At 43.4% G+C, this 21,297-nt stretch overlaps 1 protein-coding gene across 1 annotated transcript in view; it reads right to left on the bottom strand.

Annotated features, from left to right (window-relative positions):
- Positions 1-21,297, bottom strand: part of LOC113888456 (multidrug resistance-associated protein 4-like) — a 90,993-nt gene that overhangs the window by 24,496 nt on the left and 45,200 nt on the right. The window contains exons 11-13 of the mRNA XM_027535579.1: positions 18,145-18,336; positions 4,217-4,311; positions 3,908-3,994 (exon numbers count right to left, since the gene is read on the bottom strand). Of these exons, the coding sequence (XP_027391380.1) occupies positions 3,908-3,994; positions 4,217-4,311; positions 18,145-18,336 (374 nt within the window). The remainder of the gene's footprint in view (positions 1-3,907; positions 3,995-4,216; positions 4,312-18,144; positions 18,337-21,297) is intronic.

Raw genomic sequence — 21,297 nt, 5'->3', positions numbered from 1 at the left:
ATATAGTGGCATTAAGTACATTCACATTGTTGTGCAGCCATCACTACCATCCATCTCCACAACTCTTTCATCACCCCAACACTAAGAACATCTTATATTTGGGCAGTTTCCAGCAAAGTCTAACAATCCCGTTAGTGGATGTGGAATCCTAGATCCTTGTGTCCAGAGCTCAGAGCTCCTCACATACCTACTGACTCTGCTGAAGTCTTTTTACTTTGCTATTCTAGGCCTGCTCTACACCAATCATGTCCCCCTCCAATTCACATGTCATGTTAGTTACTAGCACCTTAGAATTTGGTGACAGGGACCATAAAGAAGTAATTGTTACCCTTAAATACATTGCACCTAATCTGATCTGACTGGTGTGCTTAGATGAAGAGGAGACTAAGACATAAGGACAGAAACACAGGCATGTAAATCAATGAAGTTATGCACCATGCACCAAATAAACTAAAAATGGCTTAAAGACTTTATCATTAGATGTGACACCATAAAACTCCTAGAAGAGATTAAAGGCAAAATATTCTCCGACATAAATTATACCAATGTTTTCTTAGGTCAGTCTTCTAAGGCAATAGAAATATAAAGAAAAATATGGTGGCTCAGTGGTAAAGAATCCACCTGCCAGTGCAGGAGACACAGGATCCATTCCTGGTCCCAGAAGATCCCACCTGCTGAGCTCTGGAGCCCAGGAGCTGGAACCACTGAGCCCACACATGCAGGACCCCATACTCTGCAACAAGAGAAGGCATCTCAATGAGAAGTCCACACACCACAAATAGAGAGTAGTCCCTGCTCGTCACAACTAGAGAAAAACCATCACAGCAACAAAGACCAGGTATGGCCACAATTATTTTTTTAATTAAAAAAATAAACAAATAGGACCTAATCAAATTTACAAGATTTTGCACAGCAAAGGAAACCATAAACACAATGAAGAGACAACCTATAGACTGGGAAAAAATATTTGCAAACAATGTGACCAACAAGGGCTTAATTTCTAAAATATACAAACAGCTCATACAACTGAACAACAACAAAATCTGATCAAAAAATGTGCAGAAGACTAAATAGACACTTTTCCAAAAGACACATACAGACGGCCAATAGGCACATGTAAAGGAGCTCACCCTTGGGAATTATCAGAGAAATGCAAATCAAAACTACAATGAGGCATCACCTCACACCAGTTAGAATGGTCAACACTAAAATAACAATGGCTGAGAGGGTGTGGAGAAAAGGGAGCCCTCCTACACTACTGCTGGGAATGAAAGTTGCTTCAGGCACTGTAGAAAACAGCATGGAGGATCCTCAGAAAACTAAAAGTAGAATTACCTTATATTCCAGTAATCCCACTCCTGGGCATATATATGCACAAAACCATACACCAAAAAGACATGTATCCCTATATTCATAGCAGCAGTATTCACAATAGCCAAACATGGAAACAACGTAATATCTACCGACAGACGAATGGTTGTGGTACATGGAGAGAATGTAATACTACTCAGCCATAAAAAAAGGAAAAAGAATGCCAGTTGCAGAAAAATGGATGGACCTGGAGGTTATCATACTAAGTGAAGTAAGTCAGAACGAGAAAGACAAATATCATATGATATCACTTACATGTAGAATCTAAAATATGGCAATAATGAACCTATTGACAAAACAGAAACAGACTCACAGACATAGTGAACAGACTTATGGTTGCATGGGTGGAAGGGGTGTGGGGAGGGATGGACTGGGAATTTGGGGTTAACAGAATGTGAAGTACTATGTGTAGAATGGATAAACAACAAGGTCCTACAGTATAGTGTAGCGAGCTATATTTGATAATCCGAGATAAACCATAATGGAAAAGAATATTTAAAAGAATGTATGTATGTATATAACTGAGTAACTTTGCCATACAAAGAAATTAACATAATAACGTAAATCAATTATATTTTAATATTTTTTTTAAAGGACAGAGACAGGGGTGCACATGGACAGAAGATCATATGAGGACACAGCGAGGCAGACGCCACCAGCAGCCAAGGACAACATTCTCATCAGAAACCAAACCTGCCTACACGGCGAACTTCCAGCCTCAAGGACTGTAAGAAAATGAATTTCTGTTCTTTAAGCACCCCAACTTTGACAAGTTGCTATAGACTGAATGTTTTTGTCCTCAAAATTCATATATTGAAACCTAGTTCCCACTGTGTACTAGAAGTGTAGCTATTGGGAAGTGACAGGTCATGAGGGTGGAGCCAACATGAAAGAGATTAGTGCCCTTACAAAGGGGACCCACAGGGCTCCCTCACCCCTTCCCCATGTGAGGACATGGGAATCGTGCCCTCACCAGACACTGAATCTCTCAGCACCCTCAGCTTGGACTTTTCCAGCCTCCAGAATCCTGAGGGATAAATTTTTGTTTTTTATAAGCTTCCCAGGCTGTGGTCTCCTGTGAGAGCAGCCTGGACAGACAGCCCCAGCAAAGTAACACAGAACCTGACAGCGAGAATTTCCAAATAGCTTCTCTCTGCCAAACACCCCACCTCCTTCAGACAAGGACACACCTGCTGTTCTCCTCACAGCCCTGCTTCCTCCTCCCTCCATACCTGAGCTTCTACTCTTCCTTCAGGAAAGGAACTGGGTCCTCTTCTCAGCCTCCACACACCTGCCCAGCCTGCAGGCCCCCAGGGCACTTCCCTCCCAGCCCTGGGCACAGGGAGCTTTCCAACTTCAGTGAAAGTCTCCAGCTGCAACTTCCACTTAGCATTTACTGTATCCTGTATCAAAACTCTCTAAACCTTGACTCTGCTGAGCTTTCCCCTGGCATCTGTCTTAACAAGCTCCACACAGAGACAGGTTCCTTGGTGGCAGGAATGAGGGCTGTGTCCTAGTCTCCCTTATTCTGCCCAGTGTGGGTCCTTCCCCTCTCCTGGATCACTGTCCTCCTTGTAAAGTAAGAGGTTCTGTGCAGGAACATCTGTAAGGGTATCGATCTCAGTGCATACAGCAGGGTGCTGATATGCAGCTGGAAGGCTCATTGTCTTTAACAAGGTGAACGACAGCAAGGGAACTAACCATGGGGTAGATGTGGAGGCTGCTTCAGAAAAAGCGAATTCATGAGACTTTCAAAGATGTCAGTCTAGACTCCACCAGAGGCCTCAGTCAGCATGTGTTGGGACAGAGAAGCAACAGACCTGTTCTCCAGGAGTTCTGTGGCCAAGAAAGAGCCACTGACAACAAATTCCAGAAACACAAAATAAGAGTCAGGACTTCAGAAAGATTCCAAAAGATACTGAGTTTCAAATTCAAGTTAACCCTACATGTGGGTCTAAGTATTAATTTTAGTAAGTATCCATGAAGAAATGTTAAATAATTGAGCCATACTCAGATGTGGAATAAATCATCTGTAAATTCTAAATCATTTGTAAATACTTTACTAAGTATTTCTAAACCAACAGAATAATAAGCATAAACCAACAGGAAAAATTCACTTCTAATGTGCCTTCAGCAAATGACAAAGGAAAAGAATTGGCAGCCAATTACCAGGTTACCAAGTCCTACTCTCTGATTTTAAAACTTTACATCATCCTTCTTATCCCTGGGGTTTGGATCCATCCACAATGTCTGGATCCATCAAGTGCAAGTAACAGGGGAATCTGTCATGTATCCCTCACTCCCTAAAGCATGGACCCCACTGTCCTACACACACTGGAAGCAACTGCTGTATTTTCCTGTCCTGACCTCATCATGATGCAAAATTTCTCTATGATGGGTCTTCTGTGGAGGGAAGGGAGGGACACCAGGACAGAGTGAGCTGAGTCTCCAGCACAAAGGCTTTCCTGAGCTCTCTTCCCTGATCTCTACAGGGTTCCTGGAAAGCAGAGATGATAGAAAACAGGACCAAACTCACAGTTCAAACAAGTGCCTGCTGACTCTTGCGTCCACTGCACTGAGTGGATCGTCCAGGAGGTAGATGTCTGCGTCCTGATACACGGCTCTAGAAAACAGAGAGAGACATCAGGAGAGGACACTTCACATTGCCTGGGTCTCATCTCTGAATCATGATGGTGTCTAACAACTCCAGGTTCCTTCCACAAGCCCAGGGAAAGGGCCAAGACCCTGCTTCACACAGGCCCACCTTGTGAGTGGGGTCTGTGTGCTCAGGTCCACTAGGAGCCACAGAGGAGGAGGGGCGGATGGCAACTGAAACCCCACTTACCTGGCGAGGCTGACCCGGGCTTTCTGTCCTTCACTCAGTGGGGTTCCTCCATCTCCTGTCACAGTTAGATCTCTTTCCTTCAAATTCTGCAAATCCTGTATGGAGATAGAAAAGGGAAAAAAGAAAAAGATTTAAAATGTGTTCTCCTGCCATCCTAACCTTTTAGCATCAGTTCTTCATACAAGTGTTTAATCAACAACAATGGGCTTATTTCATAGTGACTAAACAGAAAGTGAAGAGGAACTAAAAAAGCCTCTTGATGAAAGTGAAAGTGGAGAGTGAAAAAGTTGGCTCAAAGCTCAACATTCAGAAAATGAAGATCATGGCATCCGGTCCCATCACTTCATGGGAAATAGATGGGGAAACAATGGAAACAGTGGCTGACTTTATTTTGGGGGGCTCCAAAATCACTGCAGATTGTGACTGCAGCCATGAAATTAAAAGACACTTACTCCTTGGAAGAAAAGTTATGACCAACCGAGATAGCATATTGAAAAGCAGAGACATTACTTTGCCAACAAAGGTCCATCTAGTCAAGGCTATGGTTTTTCCTGTGGTCATGTATGGATGTGAGAGCTGGACTGTGAAGAAGGCTGAGCACCGAAGAACTGATGCTTTTGAACTGTGGTGTTGGAGAAGACTCTTGAGAGTCCCTTGCACTGCAAGGAGATCCAACCAGTCCATTCTGAAGGAGATCAGCCCTGGGATTTCTTTGGAAGGAATGATGCTAAAGCTGAAACTCCAGTACTTTGGCCACCTCATGCGAAGAGTTGACTCATTGGAAAAGACTCTGATGCTGGGAGGGATTGGGGGCAGGAGGAGAAGGGGATGACAGAGGATGAGATGGCTGGATGGTATTACTGACTCGATGGACGTGAGTCTGAGTGAACTCTGTGAGTTGGTGATGGACAGGGAGGCCTGGCGTGCTGCGACTCATGGGGTCCCAAAGAGTCGGACATGACTGAGCAATTGAACTGAACTGAACTGAAACTGTAACAAGGAAAATTAAAAAAAAACTTCTCAGGGCTTTTCATTTGTTTTCATTCTATATTTTTTCAAAGCATTTATGCATTTAACCATTTCAACAGGTATTTATTGAGGATTGACTATACATGAGCCATTGTTCTGAGAACAGTGAATTCAGCCATGAGGAAACAGAACCCCTAGAATTCCTCTCCACGGTGGGAGACAGACAGTATGGAAAATAAACCTGAGCGCAAGTACTGAGGATGAGAAGGGAAAGGAAGCTGCTCAGGGGGATGGAGAGTGAAGGAGGGAGTCCACACTGGGGTGTGAAGCCTCTGCTCAGAGGGGGCTGTGAGCAGATCTGGGGGGGAGGGGCAGAGGCTCAGGCAGACCTGGAGAGGCTGCTCCTTACAGAGGGAGGGGTGAGTGCAGGGGCCACAGGGAGATGCCCAAGGGGTTCAGGACAAGGAGGCCAGGAGAGCAGAGTAAGAATGAGGGGAGTAAGGGCAGAGACAGAGCAGGAGACTTGTGTCACTGCCAGTAAAGGGGGAGGGGAAGGGGAGGAGGGACCTGGTCTGAGGTTTTTAAGGAATCACTTCTGTGCTTTGCAATAAACAGACAGTAAGATTGGTTTATTTTTTTGGGCGGGGGGAATGATGAAGGCAGATACAAGGGAGGAGGCTACTAGAATAATTTAGGGAGCAGTGGAAATGGAGAGACAGGGTCACACTCCAGACATACTTGGAAGGTGGAGTCTGTAAAACCTGCTGACAGGACGGGTGTGGGTTGTAAGAGAAGAGGACTGTGATGTTTGGGGTGAGGAAGCGGAAGGACAGGGTCACCATTTATTGAGTTGCAGATGATGATGGAGGCAGATTTAGGACACTTCTCTTGTGGACAAGCAGAAATGACCTCTCAGTGATATCACTGTGCAGCTGGACATGCAAGTGTGAAGGTCTGTGCTAGAGACACAGGTGTGAGAACTGGTGGTCCAGGCTGGTGAAGGACTTGTTTTATCTTAAATTGCCAGTTTTGCTGATCTTGGTCTCCACTTCTGATTTTCAGAGAAGGGATGAAACCTGACCCGAGTCTTCACAGTGATACTTAAGGCAAGTCATAGTGTGACAGACGACGTCTGTATAAGAAATGGGAACAGAAAGAGCAGGCTGGGCAGGAAAACCAAAAGGAAAGAAACAACATGCTGAGGGACACCAAGCAGATCAGTTGGACTAAGTAGATCCTTGCCCTTAGAAGCAGGAAATACTCAAAGTTAAGAAGGATATGAAGTTTTGGCTTGAGGATCTGGGAATCTATCATAAGTTATATTTGAGTATTATTTAAGAAGTAGACAAATCAGTCTATTTTCCCCAGAGTATCTGGGAAAAATTTTTTTTAAATGACAAGAAAATCCCCAAAATGACCAGGTAACAATCAGGTTTAAGTTACACAGTTATTACACGGGAAATCTTTACTTCAAATTACCTATTAAACCCCTCAGGCATCAACCTAAGATACACAGCAGTACCTTTCTGTAGATGACGCCCTCACTTCTGTCTCTACTTTAGAAATTTGAGGAGAAAGAAAACTAGCACACTGGGGTCTCCATGATAAACAAGTCCTCTGATCTTCCTAAGTCTCATTTTCCTCTTCTACATAATGTGCTGCAGAAACCAGAATCACTAAACTCAAGCTGTGAGAATCGAAGGAAGTGTATGAACACCCTCCATAAATGGAAAAAGGACATGAATTGATTATAACTTGCTATTGGTGACTGATGTCTATTTTCTCTTCAAACCAACAGTGGGATCCCATGCATAGTGTGTATCACAACATGCAAAGCACACGACCACAAGGAAAAGATAGAGACTGTCTCCATCATAACCCTCCCTGACAGCCACAAGACATAAAGACACACACAGGTTTCCTGCTCACTCAGAGCTTAACTTGGGTGCATCCAATGAAGGGCAGCAATTGCTCTGTTGTGAAAATTCATCATTATGTCACTTCCTCTCTTTCTGGAGCTCAGAAATTAATACCATCTCTTGCTTTGGTTTTCATGAACAACAGCAAACCATTTTAAGATAGGTTCCAAGCCTTATACATACATACATACATACACATACACACACACACACACACACACACACACACACACACACACACCCGAGTTACTTGGCCTCCATTTCACTGATGACAATCCTTGCAAACTGTTCCACTTAGCTTTTATGCTTTGATTTTACATTGTTTTTGTTTCTTTCTCAAAATAGTGACATATCATAACACAAAAATCTTAACCATGCTCTAGAAAAGGCACATAAATCCACTCTTTTAATTAGTACATGAGGGGATAGAAACAGGCTCTCTTCAACTCTGGTGGTAGGACTTCAAGTGTGTTGGTGACTCTAAAATTATTCATGCATGAGCCCCACATGGGCAAAGCATTTCAGAGGATTTGAAGTAAAATCCAAGGCAGGCTAATTTCCTAGTCACCATTTTCTGATTAAATTAGAGGGAAAGGCCTGACTTGAGCATATATTACAATTCCTCCCACTGACAGGAAGGTGTTTTTATTCATGTTATTTTCCTCTAAGTTAAATTTCACCAATTTTCACTGAAGAATAGATACACAGATGAGAGGCAGACTAGGAAACGGTGACACTGGTTTGATGCCATCATCCAGAAGCTCACCCAAGGCCCTTCAGCGATGGTGGAGACTTACAGTAGAAACACTGTTTTGTAGAAAGCTTTCACTTTCATGTCAGGTTCCAAGGATTTGCTAACAAAATAAGCCACTCGTTATATACAAATAAATAATACCAATATTTATCATAGAATTATCTAGCTTATTCAATATACTAATATTAAAAGAAAAGAGAAATAGAAACAGCAGAGGATACATCATCATATTGGGTTCTGACCAACATCCAGATGCAAACAGTGCTGAGAAGTCCCATGACATAGCACATATGGGGTCTCAATTTGTTACAGAATCCAAGCTTGCTCTGCTCACCACACAGGCCAGAGAGACGAGGAGTTGAGGCCAGGAAGAAGAGAATTTATTTGGGGAGCCCGCTGACTGAGAAGATGCCAAGCTAGCACCTCAAAATGACCATCTTATCGGGGTCTGGATGCCAGGTTCTTTTATAGATCAGAGATGGGGAGGTGTGGAAGCAAAGTAAAAAGGCCATTAATCTTGCAAATCTCCTAGAATGTCAAGACTCAGGCATGGGATATGTTAATTTCTTCCTTCCTGCCATCTACAGGTGGTCAGGATTCTGAACAAAGGCACTTTAGTTTAACAGGCAGAGGAGCAGGATTCTCTAAGGTAGGACATTCAGTATGATTATATTAACAAAAGCAACAAAAAAAAACAGTCAACAAAATAGTTTCAACATGGAGTCAGAATTGGCTTCTTCTCTACAATAAGTAGGAGAAGGTAATGGCAACCCACTCCAGTACTCTTGCCTGGAAAATCCCATGGACAGAGGAGCCTGGTAGGCTGCAGTCCATGGGGTCGCTAAGAGTCGGGCCCGACTGAGCAACTTCACTTTCACTTTCATGCATTGGAGAAGGAAATGGCAACCGACTCCAGTATTCTTGCCTGGAGAATCCCAGGGACAGAGGAGCCTAGTGGGTTGCCGTCTATGGGGGTGCACAGAGTCGGACACGACTTAAGCGACTTAGCAGCAGCAGCTACAATGAACTGGGAAAAGGAGCCAAGTAGCACATCGGCTCTGTGGGTGAGATTTCAAACACTGCAGTTCAGTTGTTGTTGTTCAGTTGCTTAGTCGTATCTGACTCTTTGCGACCCCATAGACACAGCTCATCAGGCTTCCCTCTCCTTCACTATCTCCTGGAGTTTGCTCAAACTCATGTTCATTGAGTCGATGATGCCATCCAACCATCTTATCCTCTGTCACACCTTCTCCTCCTGCCCTCAAATTCTCCCATCAGGGTCTTTTCTAATGAGTCAGCTCTTCACATCAGGTAGCCAAAGTATTGGGGGTTTAGCTTCAGCATCAGTTCTTCCAATGAATATTTAGGGTTGATTTCCTTTCGCATTGACTGGTTTGATCTCCTTGCGGCAGTCCAAGGGACTCTCAAGAGTCTTCTCCAGCATCACAGTTCAAAAGTATCAACTGAACAACAACAAACACCGTGGAGAAGACTGCAGTAATGGTTAATGAGGGCCAGACGTGAGGCCCTGGTAGAAGAATGCTGTACTTCGGACTCAAACAGGGGGTCTGAGTCCCTCTTTTTTCACAGTTTTTTTTTTTTTTTTCCATTTGAAACTGCCCCTCCTCTCACAGCCTGTTAATATCCTGCCCATCTTTCCAGGCTCAGCCCAAACACACTCTCCCATGAAACCATCCTGGATTTATCTCTCTTCTCATTGGGTTCCTAAGGCTCTGTTTACATCTCTTGTGAAGGACCCGTCTTGTCCTGCTCCATCATTTATACACATGCAGACAGCTTTTCTCCGCTCCTGGGGGATAAGATCTGTGCACCAAGCACTGTGCTGGACCACAACACTGGTTATCTCTAAGCCTCACAACAAGCTGCACAGGCAGTACTGGCCCCATTTCACAGATGAGGAAACTGAGATTAAGTGAGGTCACGTTACTGGTATGAGGACTGTTACCTGTTAAACAGAAGAGCTGGACTCTGAACCAGCTCATGTCAGTTCAGAGCCTTTTGCTCTTTCACTTCACGCTGCCCAGGTCGTGACTAAAGAGTGTATTTGAAATGAAGACAACACTAAACTAACTCAAGTCATGAAGGCCTCTATACCTAGACATAGAAGGATCAATTAACTTATTATCTTATGATTTTCCAGGCAATCTGAAAAGAAAATATTCAAGTTAGGGGAAGCACACTGACTAAAACTGCCTACCCTGGCCAGGCACCACAGTAACTATTTGCATAAGGTCCTGGTAAGGAACATGGAACTAATAAGACACCACCCACTGGAAGAGTTCAGGAAAGGTCAAAAGGAGATGCCACATGTCTGACCACCTCCCAGAATCCTTCTCGCTGGCATCCATCTTGACTGAACAAGGCAGGCACCACTAGGAAGGACTCTGGGTCAGAATGATTGGCTAAAGACAACCCTGAAACTAATCCCGTCACCATAAGACCCAAGACTGCGAGCCACATGGCAAAGCTGTTCTCCTGGGTTCCCTTACCCTTCTGCTCTCCACTCGGGTGCCCTTTCCAGATAAAATGTCTTGCTTTGTCAGCACATGTATCTCCTCGGACAATTCATTTCTGAGTGTTAGACAAGAGCCCTGTTTTGGGCCCTGGAAGGGTTCATGCTGGCAAGAATGTGGTAAATATGAGATAAAGGTACAAGCTTATAGGCATCCAAGAGGGATTTGTAAGGTCAAGTGATCTATGTGGGAAAATATCAAACTAGAATTTATCAGCTTGATACCTTTAACTGTGTAACGCCCAAAAGTTTTTAAAAGCCTTAAAAATGTTTTGTAAAAACTTGTTTTTTTAAAAAAAAACAACTTAAAACTCAAAAGTTTTTAAAAATGGTTAAAGATGACATGCAGACCAATGTTACATACACTCTTGCTTATGGTAACAGAATATGTTTACTGTTGATTTATGTAATATACTATATGTACAGCACCTATATAAATTATCAGCTCAAATAATGAAAGTTACATATATCAAGAAGATACCTTCTTTCTTACAAGTCACATTTCATGGATGTGACTTTATCAAAAACTGGTTGAGCTTACAATTAGAGGCTAATTTATTTTCAAAATTATTCTAACATTTATAGAGTGCTTGTTATGTCCCTAAGCAATCAGGTGCTTTAAAATCACTATTGCATGTCATTCTCGAAACAACCTTATAAGATTGACAGTATTATTATCTCCATTTTACAAATGAAGAAACAGGCTTGTAAGGTTCAGACAATCAGCCAAAACCACACACCTAGAAAACAGAGAAACTGAGACTCAATCTCTGAGTCTTCTGACTCCTGGGCCCTGGAGTTGACGTCATCAGCCTGAACTGATGTTGCCAATGGGATCACTTCATGTTTTATTAGAAGAATGTTTTCATCTAGATGAACTTAAACATTTACTTCAATTTGACCTAGTTTAATACATCTAGTTGTTATTGACATTCTAAGAAATGCTGTTTTCCAGTGCTTGTTCCTCTAGGATTTGGGGGATGTAGGAGGAGGAAGAACCTTGGGGAAAAAAAATCTTGATTATATTTATAGGAATGTATGTGTGGATGGCCACTAAGTGCAGGTGGCTGCGATGACCGGCACACTAAGCGTGGCCAAGAGGAGCCACCCCACATCCAAAGTCAGGGGCAGAAGCCAGGAGGACCCCATGCCCAAAGGGCAGTGGCCAAGAGGAGTTACCCCACGTCCGAGGTCAGGGGCAGCAGCTGAGAGTACCAGACTGCGATGGCGCAGGAACAGCCGAGAGGAGCTACCCCACATCCGAGGTCAGGGGCAGTGGCTGGGAGGACCAACCCCACGTCCAAGGAGCCATGGCTGCATGGGCGCAGGAGAGCCTAGAGGCGCTATTCCACTTTGAAGGTGAGGAAGGGCGGTGGTGAGGAGATATCCCTTGTCCAAGGTAAGGAGCAATAAGGCTGCGCTTTGCTGGAGCAGCCGTGAAGAGATATCCCACGCCCAAGGTACAAGAAACCCAAGTAAGACGGTAGGTGTTGCAAGAGGGCATCAGACAGCAAACACACTGAAACCATACTCACAGAAAACTAGTCAATCTTATCACACTAGGACCACAGCCTTGTCTAACTCAATGAAACTAAGCCATGCCTGTGGGGCAACCCAAGATGGGAAGGTCACGATGGAGAGATCTGACAGAATGTGGTCCACTGGAGAAGGTAATGGCAAACCACTTCAGTATTCTTGCCTTGAGAACCCCATGAACAGTATGAAAAGGCAAAATGATAGGATACTGAAAGAGAAACTCCCCAGGTCAGTAGGTGCCCAATATGCTACTGGAGATCAATGGAGCAATTACTCCAGAAAGAATGAAGGGATGGAGCCAAAGCAAAAACAATACCCAGCTGGGGATGTCACTGGTGATAGAAGAAAGGTCTGATGCTGTAAAGAGCAATATTGCATAGGAATCTGGAATGTCAGGTCCATGAATCAAGGCAAATTGGAAGTGGTCAAACAAGAGATGGCAAGAGTGAAAGTTGACATTCTAGGAATAAGCGAACTGAAATGGACTGGAATGGGTGAATTTTACTCAGATGACCATTATATCTACTACTGTGGGCAGGAATCCCTCAGAAGAAATGGAGTAGCCATCATGGTCAACAAAAGAGTCTGAAATGCAGTACTTGGATGCAATCTCAAAAACAACAGAATGATCTCTGTTCGTTTCCAAGGCAAACCATTCAATATCACAGTAATCCAAGTCTATGACCCAACCAGTAACGCTGAAGAAGCTGAAGTTGAATGGTTCTATGAAGACCTACAAGACCTTTAAGAACTAACACCCAAAAAAGATGTCCTTTTCATTATAGGGAACTGGAATGCAAAAGTAGGAAGTCAAGAAACACCTGGAAGAACAGGCAAATTTGGCCATGGAATACAGAATGAAGCAGGACAAAGACTAACTGAGTTTTGCCAAGAAAATGCACTGGTCATAACAAACACCCTCTTCCAACAACACAAGAGAAGACTCTACACATGGACATCATCAGATGGTCAACACCAAAATCAGACTGATTATATTCTTTGCAGCCAAAGATGGAGAAGCTCTACACAGTCAGCAAAAACAAGACCAGGAGCTGACTGTGGCTCAGACCATGAACTCCTTATTGCCAAATTCAGACTTAAATTGATGAAAGTAGGGAAAACCACTAGACCATTCAGGTATGACTTAAATCAAATCCCTTATGATTATACAGTGGAAGTGAGAAATAGATTTAAGGGCCTAGACCTGATAGATAGATGGCCTGATGAACTATAGAATGAGGTTCGTGATACTGTACAGGAGACAGGGATCAAGACCATCCCCATGGAAAAGAAATGCAAAAAAGCAAAATGGCTGTCTGCGGAGGCCTTACAAATAGCTGTGAAAAGAAGCGAAAAGCAAAGAAGAAAAGGAAAGATATAAGCATCTGAATGCAGAGTTCCAAAGAATAGCAAGAAGAGATAAGAAAGCCTTCCTCAGCGATCAGTGCAAAGAAATAGAGGAAAACAACAGAATGGGAAAGACTAGAGATCTCTTCAGGAAAATCAGAGATACCAAAGGAACATTTCATGCAAAGATGGGCTCGATAAAGGATAGAAATAGTATGGACCTAACAGATGCAGAAGATAATAAGAAGAGATGGCAAGAATACACAGAAGAACTGTACAAAAAAGATCTTCACGACCCAGATAATCATGATGTTGTAATCATTCACCTAGAGCCAGACATCCTGGAATGCGAAGTCAAGTGGGCCTTAGAAAGCATCACTATGAACAAAGCTACTGTAGGTGATGGAATTCCAGTTGAGCTATTTCAAATCCTGAAAGATGATGCTGTGAAAGTGCTGCACTCAATATGCCAGCAAATTTGGAAAACTCAGCAGTGGCCACAGGACTGGAAAAGGTCAGTTTTCATTCCAATCCCAAAGAAAGGCAATGCCAAAGAATGCTCAAACTACTGCACAATTGCACTCATCTCACAGGCTAGTAAAGTAATGCTCAAAATTCTCCAAGCCAGGCTTCAGCAATATGTGAACCGTGAACTTCCTGATGTTCAAGCTGGTTTTAGAAAAGGCAGAGCAACCAGAGATTAAATTGCCAACATCCGCTGGATCATGGAAAAAGCAAGAGAGTCCCAGAAAAACATCGATTTCTGCTTTATTGACTATGCCAAAGCCTTTGAATGTGTGGATCACAATAAACTGTGGGAAATTTTGTAAGAGATGGGAATACCAGACCCCCTGACCTGCCTATTGAGAAATTTGTATGCAGGTCAGGAAGCAACAGTTAGAACTGGACATGGAACAGCACACTGGTTCCAAATAGGAAAAGGAGTACGTCAAGGCTATATATTGTCACCCTGTTTATTTAACTTATATGCAGAGTACATCATGAGAAACGCTGGACTGGAAGAAACACAAGCTGGAATCAAGATTGCTGGGAGAAATCTCAGTAACCTCAGATATGCAGATGACACCACCCTTATGGCAGAAAGTGAAGAGGAACTCAATAGCCTCATGATGAAAGTGAAAGAGGAGAGTGAAAAAGTTGGCTTAAAGCTCAACATTCAGAAAACGAAGATCATGGCATCTGGTCCCACCACTTCATGGGAAATAGATGGGGAAACAATGGAAACAGTGTCAGACTTTATTTTTCTGGGCTCCAAAATCACTGCAGATGGTGACTGCAGCCATGAAATTAAAAGACGCTTACTCCTTAGAAGGAAAGTTATGACCAACCTAGATAGCATATTCAAAAGCAGAGACATTACTTTGCCAACAAAGGTCCATCTAGTCAAGGCTATGGTTTTTCCTGTGGTCATGTATGGATGTGAGAGTTGGACTGTGAAGAAGGCTGAGCGCTGAAGAATTGATGCTTTTGAACTGTGGTGTTGGAGAAGACTCTTGAGAGTCCCTTGCACTGCAAGGAGATCCAACCAGTCCATTCTGAAGGAGATCAGCCCTGGGATTTCTTTGGTAGGAATGATGCTAAGTCTGAACCTCCAGTACTTTGGCCACCTCATGTGAAGAGTTGACTCATTGGAAAAGACTCTGATGCTGGGAGGGATTGGGGGCAGGAGGAGAAGGGGAGAAGGAGAAGATGAGATGGCTGGATGGCATCACTGACTCAATGGAAGTGAGTCTGAGTGAACTCTGGGAGTTGGTGATGGACAGGGAGGCCTGGCATGCTGCGATTCATGGGGTCGCAAAGAGTCGAACACGACTGAGTGACTAATCTAATCTGATCTGATGTGTGGATGGGCAGATGTAGAGAAAAGGGTTAGAATAGAAAGGACAGGGACAATTTACTGAAACCCTGACATGCCTGCATTTCATAGGCATGGCCTATGAAGTAACTGTAAAGGCATAGCCTTTACAGTAACCTCACTCCTCCTGCATTTAATAAGAAAGGAAACTGAGACAAACACTTAGAGATACCTCCTAGGACTGCTTCTCTCCAAAGGCCAAGCCTTTTCTACTGCACATATAGTCTCCGTATCTACAGGACAAAATACCTCCAGCACACCACTATTATGTGACCACCTGATGCCCATCCACTGAGTCATGGATTCTAAAAGGAGATGAGCAGAGGATCATTACTTTTTAGGTGGTTCCCAGGTATCATAACGATCTTGCTGACCCCTGCTAATCAGAGGCAGAGATGACACTTCAGAGCAGCAGCAAAACCTCCTGGAAACTTTCTGACCCAATATCCTCTTGAAATGTCAGAGGCCCAGGCAGGAAACAGAACATACTCAAAGTAACAGCAGGCAAGACTAAGCCACAGCTCATCTCTTCACTACTTCTCTGCCCTGGGCCTCCCTTCCTGCCAAGGAAGGAATGGGCACGAGGGGCCCGACTGCATGTCCTGACTGTGCAGAGAACAGGAGAGCAGTCCATGTTTATAAACGTCACATCATGTACAGAAGAATCGCTGTGCAGCCCAGTCCTGCAGGGCCCTTTCCCACCAGAGTCTGTGCTGCACAGACTCCCAAGGATGGGTGAAGCCCCGGACGCTGCCCATATTACTGGTCCTGTCACCCCATGTGGCTGTGGCAAAGCATTGGTCCCCAGGGAAACACTGAATATCAGCCACTGTCCAGCACCTGCTCTTTTGCAGAGACGCTCACATGTGGGGAGAAAGACAAGGCTGAGCTTCACCAGAAAGGAAAGGTCATAAGAGAAACACCCACACACTGGTCTGGGTCTCTGGAGTCTGATCTGGGCATCAGGAGGTTGACATGATTAAGGTAAAGAGGAAACACCTGAAATCTGTTTATTCCACACCACACCTTCCAGCTTTATCCATCACCTGCTTTTTAAAAAGTTCTCTCTCCAAGCCTTAGTTTGACCGACTATAAAATGAAGATGGTAACACTGAAGATAATCATGCTGCTGCTGCTGCTGCTAAGTCACTTCAGTCGTGTCCAACTCTGTGCGACTCCAGAGATGGCAGCCCACCATGCTCCCCCATCCCTGGGATTCTCCAGGCAAGAGTACTGGAGTGGGTTGCCATTGCCTTCTCCGAAGATAATCATAAAGAATTAATAATTCATATACCCTCTTCTGGGAGAAGGCAATGGCACCCCACTCCAGTACTCTTGCCTGGAGAATCCCATGGACGGAGGAGCCTGGTAGGCTGCAGTCCATGGGGTTGCTAAGAGTCGGACACGACTGAGCCACTTCACTTTCACTTTTTACTTTCATGCATTGGAGAAGGAAATGGCAACCCACTCCGGTGTTCTTGCCTGGAGAATCCCAGGGACAGTGGGGCCTGGTGGGCTGCCGTCTATGGGGTTGCACAGAATCGGACACGACTGAAGAGACTTAGCAGCAGCAGCATACCCTCTTCTGGGTGCATGTCTGAGAAAGAGAAATAATTTGCATGTAGACTCTAAATAAATGGGAGCTATTGTCTCAATGTTTTATGTTTGCTTTCCCCTTCTTTTCTTACACAGTATAAACACTATTTAATAAAAATCTTGCTGTTTACTGCTAACTTGGCATCGGTTCTGCAAACACAATCTCCCATTAACCAACCACAGACCAGGAGAAAGAAACAGAAGAGTGAGCAATTCCATTTTGTCCACATCATCAAAAATTGATATTCACCTGATAAAAATCTATGATGTTCAAGCATTACTCAAGCAAAACTACTGTTTCTTCAGAAAGCAGGTTTGGCATCTCCACCACCACACCTTTGAAAGACAGTTCCAGACTTTTTTCCTCACAGTATAAAAGATGTGCAGATCTGAACAGACCACAGGGGGAGCCCTTTAACACTATTGTTCATGGATTTTTATAACTCAAGAGAGTAAAATACTGTTTAATCTGTATTTATGTTTTTCTTTCTTTTTGCCAAATTACATTTTCCTATTAAGTAAGTTCAGTTTTCATCATTCATTTACTAATTTCATCTAAATCTCAAGGTAGAGTTATATGTTTCTTCTTGCCATTTTCTGTGAAACTCAATGCAATTTCTGAAAACAATCTCTCCCCCAATGAAATGAGGCAGGATTAAGAAGAAATTTTAAAGCATTACATTTTCTTTAATAAATTACAAGTCAAAACCAAACAGAGAGGGAAACCTGGAGACTGAAAGAGACTGAGGAGGCACTAACCAAGTGCAGTGGGCAGACCTCATGTGGAGTCTGATTCCATCAATAGTGAACAAGACTTCTCAGTGAGATGATTAGCAACATGTAAACACTGATGAAAAAGTTGATGATATTCAGGAATTAGGGTAATTTTTCAGGTGAAATAATGTTGGTAAGTTTTTTTTTTCCAAAGGCTTTCCTATCTTTTAGACAAAAACAGATGAGATGTTTACAGATGGACTGACTAATCTGAGGTCTAGGATCTGCTCCAGAATAATAATGGGGTGGGGGTGGGGCTGGCAGAGGGCAGGGGCGGAGATGCAGTAAGACTGGCCACCAGCTGATCCTGGTTGGAGCTGGGGGTGGGTACATGAGGGATCATTACAGTGTGCTCTCTGTTTTTACAAATTTTTGTAACTGTCCATTAAAAAAAGAACCTAAAACTGAATGAAGCTTCACCAAATGAAATAAAGGCATTCTGTGATTATCACATCAGAATTAAAACAACTGCGTATACAACTGCATGTTTACCCAGACCAGCTTAAAGCAACAATCAAAGACCTTTCAAATTTTTTAAAAAGAGAACTTTCAACAAACCTCATAGCTTAAGCCAACACTATCAATTGAAATTTGAGTATATGCAGCTCACAAGTCATTACTCACCTCTTCCAAAGCACAAGCCTTTATTACTTCTTTATATCGCTCTTCTTCGTATTTCTTCCCAAATAAAATGTTACTTCTCACAGTTCCTGGAAACAGCCAGGGCTGCTGAGAAACATATGCGATCCTCCCATGCACGCTGACCTTCCCCTGGCTCGGGGCCAGCTCCCCCAGCAGAGCACGTAACAGTGACGACTGAAACAGACGGCAGCACATGCACATGTGAACAGGGAGAACTCAGGCCTGGACACGAATGCCGCACAGTCCCCACCCTGGTGCTTGATCAAGGATATCAGAACAGGATAAAGTGCAGCTCTGAATATTGAAGGAAAAACGTGGAAAAGAGCACTATTGGTCAATGTAAACTGAAGGTGGATAAGGAATATAAATACCGTAACAATCTACCCTGCGTTAGTTTCCCCAAACAGAGCATTCTACTCAGCAAAGACTAACAATGTGTAATATTCTTCTCTAGCAGAGCAGACCAGCAGGATGTGTACTTTCTGTTCAGTTCAGTCACACAGTCGTGTCCGACTTTTTGCAAGCCCATGAACCGCAGCACACCAGGCCTCCCTGTCCATCACCAACTCCCGAAGTCCACCAAAACCCATGTCCATCGAGTCGGTGATGCCATCCAAGCATCACATTCTCTGTTGTCCCCTTCTCCTCCTGCCCTCAATCTTTCCCAGCATCAGGGTTTTTTCAAATGAGTCAGCTCTTCACATTAGGTGGCCAAAGTATTGGAGTTTCAGCTTCAACATCAGTCCTTCCAATGAACACTCAGGACTGATCTCCTTTAGGATAGACTGGTTGGATCACCTTGCAGTCCCCTCTCAAGAGTCTCGTCCAACACCACAGTTCAAAAGCATCAATTCTTCTGTGCTCAGCTTTCTTTACAGTCCAATTCTCACATCCATACATGACTACTGGAAAAACCATAGCCTTGACTAGATGGACGTTTGTTGGCAAAGTAATATGTCTGCTTTTGAATATGCTATCTAGGTTGGTCATGACTTTCCTTCCAAGGAGTAAGTGTCTTTTGATTTCATGGCTGCAATCACCATCTGCAGTGATTTTGGAGCCCAGAAAAATAGTCAGCCACTGTTTCCACTGTTTCCCCATCTATTTGCCATGAAGTGATGGGACCGGATGCCATGATCTTAGTTTTCTGAATGTTGAGCTTTAACATTTTCACTCTCCTCTTTCACTTTCATCAAGAAGCTCTTTAGTTCTTCTTCATTTTCTGCCATAAGGGTGGTGTCATCTATATATCTGAGGTTATTGATATTTCTCCCAGCAATCTTGATTCCAGCTTGAGCTTCCTCCAGCCCAGCATTTCTCATGATGTACTCTGCATATAAGTTAAATAAGCAGGGTGACAATATACAGCCTTGACATACTCCTTTTCCTATTTGGAACCAGTCTGTTGTTCCATGTCCAGTTCTAACTGATGCTTCCTGATCTGCATACAGGTTTCTCAAGAGACAGGTCAGGTGGTCTGGTATTCCCATCTTTTTCAGAATTTTCCACAGTTTATTGTGATCCACATAGTCAAAGGCTTTGGCATAGTCAATAAAGCAGAAATAGATGTTTTTCTGGAACTCTCTTGCTTTTTCGATGATCCAGTGGATGTTGGCAATTTGATCTTTGGTTCCTCTGCCTTTTCTAAAACCTGCTTGAACATCTGGAAGTTCATGGTTCACGTACTGCTGAAGCCTGGCTTGGAGAATTTTAAGCATTACTTTACTAGCGTGTGAGATGGGTGCAATTGTGCAGTAGTTTGTGCACTACTTTCTGTATCTGATGTTTAATGCAGTTGTTCCTGCATCTGGATATCTGTTACTTGACAAATACTTGTTTTTAAAAAGGTATGTGGGGACTTTCCCTGGTGGTCCAGTGGTTAAGAATCCACCTTCCAGGATGTGGGGAAGGGATATATAGCGAGTTTGGGATGGACATGTACACACTGCTATATTTAAAATGCGTAACCAACAAGGACTTACTGTATAGCACATGGAACTCTACTCAATGCTTTGTGGCAGTCTGGATGGGAGGGGAGTTTGCCGGGGAATGGATACATGTATATATGTATGGTTGAAAGATACCCTTCACTGTTCACCTGAAACTATCACAACACTGTTAATTGGCTATATCCCAATATAAAATAAAAAGTTTAAAAAAGTAACAATTATACCCAGATTAAAAAAAAAAAAAAAGAATCTGTTTTCCATTGCCAGGGGCTCTGCTTAGATACATGGTCAGGGAACTAAGATCCCACATGCCCCAGGGCAACTAGGCCAACACACAATTAGAGAGCCCATGTACTGCAACTAAGACCCAATTCAGCAGAATAAATAAATATTCTTTGTTAACTTAAAGCGATGCGTGAAGAATATATCCAAAGATTATTAATTAAGAGAACTCTGAGGTTGTTGTGGTCAAAGAGTTAAAGTCCATCATGCCTAGGGAGCTCAAAGTCAGTGCTCTGTAACAACCTAGAGGAGTGCAAGGTGGGAGGGAGGTTCAAGAGGTAGGGGACAGGCATATACCTACAGCTGATTCATGCTGATGTATGGCAGAAGCTGACACAATATTGTAAAGCAATTATCGTCCAATTAATAAATAAATAAATTTTTAAAATGTAAAATAAATACATAAATTTTTAAAAGAAATATAAATAAATAAATATTTTTAAAAGTCCATCATAGAGATAATCATCTCCCTCTCATGTACAAATCCCACATTTAGGTTTCTGTATTTTGTTGTGCAAAACACAGGAGACTAAGTGCACGTACACATGTCCTTCAAATCTGTTGTAACACACAGAAGCGGCATGTCTATGTCCACACCATCAGAGCACGCACCACACTGGGCTGAAATAATCTGCCTGCATATCTGTCTCACCTCAGAATCTGGTTGCCTCTGAAAGGCAGAGGCGTCGGGTCTGGCTCACGTCTGTACCTTGAGGTCTACCACATGGCTGCGCATTCACTTACATGTGCACTGGCGGGACCAGGTAAAGTCACATGAGGAAATGCTCAGAGCTTCTGGCAAGAGCCTTCACCACCTCCAGACTTCCTGGAGGGGCCACTGTGACAAAAAGAAGTCCCCACTGTCTCCGTCTATCCTGATCAGCTATCACATCAATAATTTCCT

The sequence above is a fragment of the Bos indicus x Bos taurus genome, unplaced genomic scaffold (genome assembly GCF_003369695.1).
Source record: "Bos indicus x Bos taurus breed Angus x Brahman F1 hybrid unplaced genomic scaffold, Bos_hybrid_MaternalHap_v2.0 SuperScaffold_100147, whole genome shotgun sequence".
NCBI classification, from domain to species: domain Eukaryota; kingdom Metazoa; phylum Chordata; class Mammalia; order Artiodactyla; family Bovidae; genus Bos; species Bos indicus x Bos taurus.
The sequence above is the reverse complement of the archived record's forward strand: the minus strand, read 5'-3'. Positions and strand labels throughout refer to the sequence as shown.